Source organism: Bactrocera latifrons, unplaced genomic scaffold (assembly GCF_001853355.1).
Source record: "Bactrocera latifrons isolate USDA-ARS-PBARC rearing strain unplaced genomic scaffold, ASM185335v1 scaffold_413, whole genome shotgun sequence".
NCBI lineage: Eukaryota > Metazoa > Arthropoda > Insecta > Diptera > Tephritidae > Bactrocera > Bactrocera latifrons.
In genome coordinates, this window is record NW_017537061.1 from 179,517 (window position 1) to 192,265 (window position 12,749).

A 12,749-nucleotide genomic window follows, 5' to 3' on the forward strand; every position below is an offset into this window, starting at 1 on the left:
AAAATTGCTTATAAAATTCTTAAAGCAACTACCATTTAATGTGCGTAAAATATGTACATGTATGTGAGTTTGTACAAAAATACATTTAGAAAATATCTAAAATACTTCTGTGGTTCAAATAACGCAGCTGYTGTTTTTTACAACAGCACGATCATATGCAGCAGCTGATTCTTGCTTGCACAATGCATTACATATTCATATATACTTATGTATATATGTATGTAAGCACTACATACAGATAAACATTCATACATGTAAGTATAAATAAAGGCAGCAGACGACATGGCAACGCATACAATAACTTTCCGGCGGCTGCCCGTTGTGGCCGAAATTATGTAGTTGTTCCAACAGTACATATTACGAAATTATAATTTATGAATATATAAAGTAATACATAATACTTTCATGTTATAATTGATAACGATTTACTGCCACAAATGGCTAAACAAAATGCTTTATCAGTTAACAGCTGCCAAAAAACAGAGGGAAAAAAACAAATTCGCTTACGCCAATTAAGACATGTATGAACGTACTTTATTATTTTTGTATATAAAATTAAAATAATCAACTTTCTTATCAGAAAAGAGCTATCAACTGATTTCGATTTGGGGCTTTTTGTTGTCCAAGCTTAGGGCGTGTTTAGATAATTATAGGCAGGATTTATAAATTAGTGTGTGATAAATAATAACTGGAATGCTATAAGCATTTTCTCCTTATTTTTTCATTTAAACTAACATTTCTAACATCTATTAAATTTAATTGTAAGTATTTCCAGTAGCAATTATATGCTTAATTACCAACAGATAGAACTAATTGCAGCTTGCGASAATAAAATACATATAATATGTAGGTTAAAGCGCACGCAAGCTACCAACAACTATTTATTCAGTCAAAATGTAGATCGTCACGCTAACGAAATAGGCAATCAGCTGGCGGCTAGCATGCGCTTTCACCAGAAATGCACACAAGCATTACCCAGCCCCACACCTTACTGTGGGTGTTTTGGCCACGTCCGGTTGCATACACAAATACGGTCAAGTATTTAGGCAGGTTTGTGATTTCACATAACCAAATGTCTAGTAATATTATAAACACATTTATCCATAATTCAACTTTGTACACATTCCAAGAAAACCCCGATATAAGCATGAGGAAACAACAAATTATCTGATTCTTTAATTATTAGTAGCTAACTAATGGTTTGAAAGGTAAATAGCTAGGCCTTTGGATGAAGTCTATTTTATGCATGTTTCTAAATCGTAATTCTGGCTAATATTAATAACACGTGTGCGTAGAATTAATGTGTTTGCAAAAATTATCTATTCAAGGAAAATTTGAATTTCCCATTGAAATATGGCGTTAGCACTTAGGAAATAAATTTGTTTCTTACTTAATTTTGAATTGTAAAATATAATTGAATAAAGAAGTTAATCTAAATATGTATATAATCAAAACAATTAAATCATAAATTTAAGTCTTAAGTAATTATAATGTTTTTATTAATATAAATTTTGGTTTTGCTAAAAATTTGCYTTTTCAGCAGTTGGCAATTCTAGAAACATAAAAATAATGTGGCACAATGTCCGCCATTTAATTTTATTTTCACACAAACGTTTGCAGATATGCGATTACATTTTCTACAAACTAATCGGAGATTAAAAAGTCAAGATATACTAAATGCTTACGTACATACACACATCCATATTCATTACAGTAATTGTATAACTTTCAGACGTGAAACGTTAAGATAACATTTCCAGCTCAAAGCGGMTATAAAAGTTATCAAGAGCAAACAGAACATAAACTTTAAATATTTATCTACATACACCCCCTATGTGTAAAGGCTTATAAATATATGCATGTGCGTCTGCATATAAAAAAAAAAGGTACATGGGTTTTTCTACATTGCTTGTCGCTTTCAATTTGCCTATCGCTAATTTTGTAGCATACTTATCAAAACTCGTCATCTGTACCTTTTGTATGTAAATTTTCTCCCTACATTTGTCCTGTTTCACACTTTGAACTTAACCGTCGTTCGCCTCTTGCTTTGCTAAAACGCTTCTGGCTTTCAGTGTTTTCTTAGCTATTATTTCAGCAGTGAAAACAAACGACAAATCAACTACCCCTGCCCGCTGACAGTTTTACGAACAATATACCGCACCCCTCCACTAACTGCAAACATTTCAGATACCCTCTCTTCCCCTTTCCATTTCTCCTAATTTAGCTGATGATGAATAGCAACTACCTTGTGRAGTACAAAAACAACAGAAGAGGCGCAATGAAATCTGCTCGCCGGTACCAGTTTTCGACATAAAGCGAAAAACACTGAAATAGCCGCAGACGGCGATAACCGCAATGCGGCAAAATAGCGGTACGGAACGGTTCAAAAACGAACGAGGCGAATAAAACGAGACGAAAATAAAGAACATGCGCATGGTTGGAAAGAAAACAAGAGAAAAAAAGTTTGGCGGGTGTAAAAGTAGTTTATGTACATACATACATACCCTGCTGTTGCTAGCAAATAGCAACAAACAACCCCAGTCAGAGAAAACAGAATGTATACACAAAAGACAACATGAGAGAAAAATTAGCCCCTGTTGCATGGATACAATATACAACAACGTCTTAAATCAGCCAGTTGGCAAGAAATTGAAAGCATTGCAAAAGCCGAAAACTGCTAAAGGCAATGCAAAAGTAGCGAACAAACGGAAACAACGAAATTCAAATGACAGTCAAATCTGTGTGAAACGGTTCAGCAGTGAGCGCGCGAGAGCCTCTGAGCAAGCACAAAAAGGGGAATGCATAACTCGCCGCGGTAACAAGAGCGACGACGAGATACCATTGTGATGAGTGGTTTTTTTTTAAATCAAGAGATAAATAATAAAAGCTGGCGTTTGTGAAGGGGTAAATGAAAATTACTGATCCGGTAGCCTAYTTCTTTATTTGCTCACTCTTTTTACCAGCTCTTCGTTCCAAAAAATCTTTCAACAAAAAACGTGCTGCAAAAATCTCTCACTAAAGTTTTAGTAATTTACTTTTAAAAGTAAGCCAACTATAAACAATTGCGTTAAAKTTTCAGTTACAATTTTGGTCATTCCGGAAGTATGTAACGGCGTTTTGTTAGTTTCGATTAATTGCTCTTAGTTAATTAAGCTATCGATAATTTGCTGAAATACTATTACTAAACAAGATTTTTAAGGATTCCCAATTTGATTTAAATGTAATTAAGCTGATAAGTTTCCAAATTCATAAATATTATAAAATATTTATAATTTAATTTATAATATTCATTTGTATAAAAAATCCATATTTATAAATTGGCTTATTATTCAATTATTTACACAAATGTGGAAGTAAAAACAATTTAATTAGCTAAAAACACATATTTTTTCATACATGTAACGTCAAAAGTAAAAAAAAATCATTGTTATTATCATCAGATTATCTTTCAGTCAATTATTTACTTATTCACACTCGGCTSTTTAGAGTGTGAACGTGTGTTTTATTTTTTTTATGACGCTGCTGACATTTTTCACACTTGGCCAAAAATTAATTGTTCTAGCGAATAACACATTAAATTTTCTTCGCAATGCGCTACTGTCGCAACGTTTTGGTAACGGCAAATAAGTAAACACAAAGATCACATGGCTGGCCAAACAAAAAAAAAAAAAAAACACTTACCAATTGCAAGCTCAATACAAGAAAAGTAAATACGTATTATACTTCAAAATCATTAAAAGCAAATAATGTGTAAACAATATCTATTAGAAAACAATAACCAAAAATTATAATAGTAATTTATAAATGATGAGATAATTTATGACAAAATACTCGCATTAATAACGCAAATTTGTAAAGAGAGGAAAAAAATGTAATTGAATAAATAGTGTTGAAGAATTTAAAGCTGAAATAACTATGTTAACGAACATGAATCATTAAATTTTTATGAATAATGAGCACATATTGCTTTAAATAAGAGTAAATAACACTCACACTCATAAGTAAATCAAATATATATCATAAGTAGATAGCARAAATGTTTTTATAGTTAATTTTTTGTTTTGACTTTTTCATTGGACTATTGACAAAGTCTCAAAGTTAAATTTATGCGTGTAGCACTTAATAACCCCCAGCGCTATAACTTTTTTACAAATAAAGTGATATTAGTTAAAAATTATATATTTACCATTGCTGTTGTGTTGTTTTTGTTAGTTGATTAAAGGTGAAAATTTAAAAATTAACTATCTGCGCCCTTTGTTGCTCGCTGCTGTAATTGTCGCTGTCACCGTTGTGATGCTATTACTTCTATGGAGTAGTTTCTTAAGGGTTAACCAGCCTGGAAAATCAAAACCAATACAAGTTGGAGGATCATACTTTTAAAGAGTTGTTTACGTATTTATTTTTTGTTTTGTATTATATTAATTTCAAACATTACGTAGCGTTAAAATACGTATGCATGTTTTAATATAGATATATTTTTATTATTTTAGTATTATAGTAACATATTTACGCGTTGAAAAAAAACCGCTGCAAATTACTCATTTACCCTTGTTTCTACAAATTTAATTTGAAAATAATTTACGTTAGCAGTAATCGTTAAATATGATACACTTATTTAACGCATAAATATTGTATTTTTTTTCTATACGAACTAGAGTTACATATGTATGTGTTCCCAAAGCAAATTTGGGACACTTTAAAATAACAGTTAGTTGGTATATGGGCGTTTGCCAAACATCAAATGCTAGTTAGACTCATCGCAATAACTTTGCAGGCGCATACTTTGCGTTTACTTAAACCCTCCGTACATATCTTCTTTTATTATTTTTTTTTATTAAATTTTCTTTTATTTGTTGTTTTTGCTACTTTCAAATTTCACGGCAAATTCGTTTTGTCAGCCAGCTATAGCCACATCAACACATTCACACGTACTTGCAGCTACGTATGTACACGACGTGCCCGAGCTAAAAGTTGGGTGAAGGCGAATTCGCGTGTATTCCAGTTGAAAATTTTCAAATTTTATACTTTAACTTAAAAACTTCTATATTTCAAATATACGCTTTTGTAAACAAACTTTTCATAAATTATAACTTTAGCAGTGTACAAAAACTTATAGGAAACAATACTYGTTATAATAATATTTTATTAGGACTTTGTAAGAATAAATGAAAATATACCCGTTGCCTAATTAATATTCCTTGCAGCTTTTTGACTTTTTTTTTAGCTGAAATACTTTTCTTATATTTGTATTACAGACGAGAGACTATTCGATTTGTAAGTCCGACACGGTCAACAACTCAATTGCAACTGCGCTAACGGTTGGCTACGTCAAATCACTTTACAGCAACTTGTTTCAAACGCAAACGCCAGCTCGCTGGCTCGTATTGCCATCGCTATTGCCGCACTGCACGCACACACAAACAACGCAACACACATTCGCATTTTATCTCAATTTCGCTCTGCTCAGTGCTGTTGTCGTCTCTTGWGTTATATTTCCTCATTTCATATTCGCCATCCATCGCCTTTTTTGCGCTGCTGTGCTGATTATTGATTCAAGTGCGCATTGCTCTGCTTCTTCTTAATTTACCGTTTCAACATTTGCTTTTCGCCCCCAATTCGCTTCATATCAAAATCATTTTCGCTTCGTTGCGGTACGTTACTTTTCTTCCTATTCTACTTTCTGTACGCGCGCTTCCCCTAACTTTCGTTCAGTTGTGCGCACTCTCTCTCTCTGGCTCTCTATTTGCTGTACGCGCTCTGCTTATGAAATGTATCTTCGCCGCGCACACTCATTTACACCTATTGTACGGCCCGTTAACGTGGTTATTATTTACGTAGTTCCACCCAAATCGCCAAAAATCGTTCGCCTCAACGCATTGCAGTACTACTTCGGCTATGTTTTATTTTCTTTGCTTTCACCACCACATTCGTACGTACATTTTAACGCTTGAATGCTTTGTATTAGCAAATACTATTATGTTCAATGCGCATTATTCGCTTTGACTTTGGCGAAATTGTTGTTACACCGCTGTGGCATCCAACCGTGTTACAGGCCATGTTACAGCCAACACATACATACAAACACACACACACTGTCACACACATGCGCAAATTTACGCGTGGTGTGTTTGTTCGTATTCTGCATTTCTGCAAAAAGAGATTGCCAAGCACCTAGCTGTGAGCTCACAAGATTTGCATTTACTCAATGCCTGCTGCTAGCGATGTGTGTTGGAAGAGAGGGGTAGTAGTTGGCAAGGGTAAGAGAGTATGTGCTGTATGTTGGCGAAGATGGACAAGGATGTGTTAATGCGTAAGCAAGTTATTAGTGCAGCTTAGCGTGCTTAAATCTTATTAGAATTCCGAAAAAGGATGTGTATTTGTATATAGAAATAGAAAATAGAAATTTTGGTTCATCTAGAGTTGTATTTGCCGTTATTCACTAAAAATATTCGCACGCTGGCTGGYGTACGTATGTGTGCGTGCGGATGTGGCCTAAATCTGAAAATAATGGCGCCTGGTTCCGGTTCCGTTTGTGTTTATTTACAGATTCCATTACATAATGTAAATATGCATATGCATATATAGAAATCTATGACTTACTTAGTAAGTGCTCTATAGTGTATCATGTAATATGAGTAGTTTGTTCGGTAGTGTTCGTACAGGGTGCTTAATACAAGAGCCACGTTGGTATAGACGATAAATTAAGATAAAATTATATTGTAAGAGGAACCCAGTATTCATAGTATCTGATTTCCTTCATATCTTCGCTGTAGGATAATGCAAAAACTCAGTTTKCTGTAAGATCTTGCCCCCACCATCGCTTTTCCAGCTTGCTTGATATTACTCTCAAATGTCTGAATCGATAATGAACTGCCGTACTTTGGGTTCGGCACTCGGTTGCAATGCAACTTCACATTCAACTGACAAAGTGTCAGTCCTTCCCGCCTTTGGGTTTTAAGCACAACCACCTCGCTACTCCCCGAGTGCTCAGTTCGCATGAACAGGTTGGCGCGAATGAAACACCGATGCAAAGCGAGCTAGCGAGTATATTTCCCACTCATTGGTATGGTAATTAATTGCCTCTTTGGATTTGAACCGAAAAGAACCGCATTTAGTTACAAACGTCATCTTCCAYTAAGGCGATAAACCAGTCTCGTCAAATTCTTGGTCGTTGATAAGTGATTCCGTTGGCGATAAGGGGGCCCACAAATACTTTGATAAACCTATATTTAATAACATAATGCCTCGACTGTTCACCAATAAATCAATCGATAAGCATTTGCACGTATATCGGCCTTCTACAAGCCGTTTTATTGTACTTTTTATTAGAGTTGATAAGATTGATTATAAGATTACTCTAATAACGTCCTTAGAATAGCATAGTTGAGTCTTACATTKTTTTACTTGAATGTTTTTATATGGACTTAAGTTTTTATGCTGCTTGATATGTTTCTATAGTTTTTTTATGTTGAAGAACTTCACCAAACAATATAAAAAGTTTGGTTGAGATGGTCAAACTTAATTGGATCTTTGTCTAAACCAAGGCATTATAAGTTCTCGCACTAGTTAAATTCCGAGCTCGAAACTCTTCTCAGCGCGCGTCAACATTTCCGCACTTTTCTTGGTCAAAGCCATGTCGTCATCTTAGAAGATATTATTAATCCAACATAACTCACACCTTTCGCCAAGTTAAGCTCTTGGATTAACAGTAMTCTTCGTAAAAGGTTCATTGAAACCAGAAGATATCAGAAGATTATAGTTGAGCTTAAGATAAATATCTTATTTATACGTACATAGCATTCCTGCAGTTCGAGATTCGATTGAAACTCAAATCAGATTTGAGGTTTGTGTGTCCATTCTGCGAGATATTCCGGAATACTGCAATTCTTAATTCTAGACTACGGGTTTCAACCATCAATAAATGCATGTTTGCTTGCTCCGAGACTTTCGAAATTATTTGGACGCCTTTTTACTTTAGACTGTAGTGTTTTAATCGACAATAAACACATRTTYCCTTGCTACGGCGCATCSCGAAATCATTTGGAGTATTCATATTTCTATACTCTGGGGTTTTTTACTGTTTGGACTACTTTTTGTTTTAGACTGCGAGTCATTAACCGACAATAAACTCATGTTTCCTTGCTACGGTACATCCCGAAATCATTTGGAGTATTCAGATGTTCTAGATTGTRGGGTTTTATTATTTGAACTACTTTTTGTACTAGACTGCGAGTTTTTAACATGCAATAAAACTTTTTTTCGGTATATCCTGTATATCAATAATTATCTTCCGTTACTCCAGAACTGGAGCCTCTTTTGTGCACTTGTCCGGCATTAGCAAGACGTTGTAAGCATCTGGGGTCCACACGGTKTGATRGACTGGAGGAGGTATCGATAGTGAGACCTAACCTACTCCAAAACATACCGGAATCACATTATGTTTTCTCCTAGACTGCCCCATTTCTTCGACCCACAGTCGTAAGACCAAGTCCTGTAAATGGATCACCAAGCGTAAACTCACTGCCAGGCATCTTCATCCATGCGTRTGTGTGTGTGTATTCAAATTGACCAACTACCATAAAATGCCACACAGTCTGCGTTTATTATACGCYATTTAGTCTGCAGTAATGCGCGCTCGTATCCAGCACATAATTGTCCGCAATGTATCGTTGATTCCGCCTAAGTGCGAGTACTAAGTAGTGCGGCCGAGTTGGAAGCGCGGCAACTGTTGGATGCGAAAAATGGCGCATTGCTGTTATTGCCCACTTTGCCTTCTTCCTTTAAACGCCGCCACACACACACACACACACACACATACGCTGAGCTAAAATGCGGTGGCAACATGAAAACTCGTCTAGGCACCCCTCAAGGGGTCGTGTTCGGGCTAGTGTTTATTACTGTTAGATGTGCTAAAGTGCTGTGCGGTCCATGGACGTAATATTTCTACAACGTCAGCGGGGTCACAAATGCAGCAGTGGTACGTGGCATGCCGCCTCGTCATGCGAGTGTTCAATAGCTGCGCCAAAGAGTTAATATGACCAATGCCAATGCTTTGGATGCGTGGCACATTGATGGGTTGACGCGTTTGGCGGTCGGACGCCTCGTCRYTTGGTCATTTCCGCAGCTAAGTAGTTGGCTGGCTGACTGTSCGCTTGCCGCAGCAGGCGCTTGTTTGTTGCAATGCAGCGGTTATGCGGCAATGCAAACATTTAACGCAGCCGAGACAAGCATATATCTTGACGATTTCGTTTTCATACCTTGAACAGAGTACATTAATTTTGCCAAGATGTTGTTAACTCTAAGAAGGATATATCAGTTACACAAAAAGTAAATTMTTCTTCTTTAYTGACGTAGATACCGCTTACGTGGTTATAGCCAAGTGTAGAAGGCCTTGTGTTGCCAACGAAGTGCACGTCTTCTTTTCCTCTGCTTCCTCATTAGGTACTGCGTCGAATACTCTCAAAGCTACAGTGTTTTCTTTCATTCGGACGACATGGCCTAGGGAGCTGTACACTCTTYTARAASATTGTACCTTCTCTATTCAGATCAGCAGCTCRAATTATTTTCTCYAGGAGTAGATTGAAGAGGTCAAACTATAGGGAGTTCACTTATCTCAAACCTAGTTTAGTATCGAACTGCTCGGARAGGTCCTGCCCSATTCTGATGGAGCTTTTGGCAAGTATAGTAAATGTCTACGCAAACACGCATGGTATGCACATGTGACGAGCTGRGGCTCTTTCGCCAAATCCCTCCGACTGTTTCTATACATATATGCTAACCAGTCAATCAGTTTCAGAGTTAACCATCTGAAATTTTGCACACGTACTTTCCTGCTCAAGCAGCTACTTATATGCCTGAATTGCCGATATCGGACCATTATAGCATATAGCTGTCATACAAACTGAACGATAGAAATAAAGTGCTTGTATAAAAAACTTTTTTATTTGACAAGATAACTTTACAAAATTTAGTACATCTTACTTTCGCAAGCAACTCTATAATCTCCGAAAAGTTTGTTGCGATCGCACAACTATAGCATATAGCTGCCATACAAATTGACAACTGATCAAAGTCAAGCACTTGTAAGGAAAACTTTTTTATTTGAAAAGATATCTTCACGAAATTTGATATGGCTTATTTTTCAAAGCAAAACTACAATTTCTGTACATATTGTTCAGATTGGACCACTATAGCATATAGCTGCCATACAAACTGGCTCAAAATCTATATAAAAAAATGATTTTATACCCTTTTATGTTATGAAAAATTTAACCGTGTAGGGTATTATAGCTTCACTGCAGTCGAGGTGCACGTTTCTCCTGTTTTTTCTGTTTGTTTTGTTTTTGTATTTTGTTACGCCTTGCTTACTGGCTTGCTGGCTGGCACTTTTTGCACGCTTCCTTCTCGTTTTCTTTATTTCCACGATTTTCTTCTTTGCCACATTGCAGTTGTCATGTTGGATGACAATGCGGCAAAGCTTAAGACAAAGCGCAACGCAACGTAGTACAGCGCAAAAGCAAACGACAGCAATGCCAAAGCCGTAGCAGTAGCTGCAGTCGGTGCAAAAAGTCCAGCAAATAAGCCTAGTGGCAGCGCAATGACGCAGCTAGTCCAATGCGAAGGGCTCTTAATGCGTTCTTGAAATACACGTGCATRCATACATATGTAACTAARAAGTGGCTTGTTGTTGTTGTTGGCYTTTACATGTTCAGTTTAGTTGGCTGCCGCTCGTTCCGGGCTGCCGTTAGTGTTGTTGTTTGCTTTTGTTGTAATTCCACATCATCGCATTGCCGCCGCAAGCGCACACACACACATAAATATTGATACCTATTGTACATACATACATATATGTATGTGTATATATTTTTTGTATACACATATGCTTGCGATGGCCACCGTTTTTGTCGCATTATGCTGTTGCTGTTKTTGTTGTTGTTCTAGCTGCATTCATTCATTCCTTCATTCAGTTAGCAAACATTGGCGCTTTCTCGACTACCCGTCTCTCCACCCAACAACCGTCGAGGTTACATAGCAGCCACAAACAAATAGCAACAACAACAACAATAAAAACAACTATGTGCAGTTGCGCATTGCGAATTAGCGTAGATTTTCTTAACATTCTTCCAGCATAAACAACACAGCGGGTTGCACAACAAGTGCATCTGCGTGTGTGTGTGTGTGTGCGACCCGCATATGTGTGGGTTTGTGTGGAGAGCAGAGGATTGAAGAACATGTGTACATTTAGCAAAGCTTTGTAGCTAAGGAAGACAGCGGAATATATCCATTTACATACAAATATAAGTATGTATGTGGTATATACATACATACATACATATGTACTCATGCTTGTATATATGCAGTATATATGCAGCGGTAAAATACATGAAAAAAATCCGTAAGAATCTACAAAAGCATCAAAAGACAGGTTTAATACACGCATACATACATATGTACATATACATGCATATAAATAGTGCTTGCATATGTTTCCATACATATGTACATATATGTATGTATGTAAATATGTATATTTGTCGCCGCAGCAGCTTTTGCATGCCTTATATAATCACTTGTACATTTCAAGCTTAMGTTAAGCCGCTTCTTCTGCATAGCACACATAACAAAGCAATTATTTGCGGTATACGCTCTTCTGTTGTTATGTTTTGTATATTTGTTGTTGTTGCCGAAGAGGCTCCCCTTATGAAATGGAGGTTTCTTTGGCGCTTCAAGTACGTGGATTTGCGTATTTCACGTACTCGAGCCGCGAATGAATAAACGTACTCATCATAAGAAGGTAATTACAAATGTCTACGTACATATATGTATATACATATATACGAAATGATATGTATATATGTAGTATACATATACACTTTCTTGTCAAATAACCAGCATGGCTGGGGACCAGTTGCACCAACGGCCTCATCCATCAATCCCACGGGCATTATTTGCATAATTTTTGTGATAGTTTGCAACGCTAAGTAAAAATTGAGAATAAATAACCTTGAGCTGCAAATAYTGAACGGACTTTGTAGCTGCTGTGTTGAACAAGCTTGGTTTTTTTCAAGACTAGAACGAAATTATGGTGACCAGCCTTCTTAAAATTTTTGTAACCGCCAGAACCAGGTGGTTTACACTCGCGTTAGACGTTATACTTAGATCGCTGGAGACGTTGGTCCGTTGTGTCTTACCAACAACTCCCAGGAATGGATGAAAAAAACCGTCGCAAAACGAGTTTGTCACAAATTTCGAGGCGACTTATATCAATTTCAGCCAATTCGCCGAGTTCGTAAAAAGTACCCCTCATTGAGGGTCTCTCGACTTCTTCTCCTTGAAAAGTGAAATACTTTGACCTCTTCTTTGTAAGAAAACTATTGCTGTGATGATTGCTATCAGACTGCGGGAAACTGGACGGAGGAACCAGAGAGGGATATTCCAAAACTTGGACTGTATTTCTTGCATTCCAGATTAGAATGGTCCCTACGCCGCGAAGTGTACTGGCAACAGTTTGTTGCTGAGAGAGCAATATATAAGATGCTTGAGGTTCGTTTCAACCTCTAACCTGCCCAGTTCACTAATGATCGCCTTCGGCCGTACATTGTTGAATGTTCGCTCAATGTCAAGAAATGTTCTTACCGCATATACCCTATCCATCAAAGCTCTCTGCAGGCACTATGCAATATATATGTAATATTATATTAATTTTAAAAAATTAGTCCAAAAAAAAAAAACACTTTATAAGTCACTCA

General features: G+C 36.6%; 1 protein-coding gene across 2 annotated transcripts in view; it reads right to left on the reverse strand.

The window, feature by feature from the left end:
* Positions 1 to 5,324, reverse strand: part of LOC108972670 (calmodulin) — a 25,165-nt gene extending 19,841 nt beyond the window's left edge. For both annotated transcript variants that reach the window (XM_018939366.1, XM_018939365.1), the window contains exons 1-2: positions 5,178 to 5,324; positions 4,187 to 4,336 (exon numbers count right to left, since the gene is read on the reverse strand). In XM_018939366.1, the coding sequence (XP_018794911.1) occupies positions 4,187 to 4,189 (3 nt within the window). In that variant the 5' untranslated portion in view covers positions 4,190 to 4,336; positions 5,178 to 5,324. The remainder of the gene's footprint in view (positions 1 to 4,186; positions 4,337 to 5,177) is intronic.
* Positions 5,325 to 12,749: the final 7,425 nt, after the last annotated feature.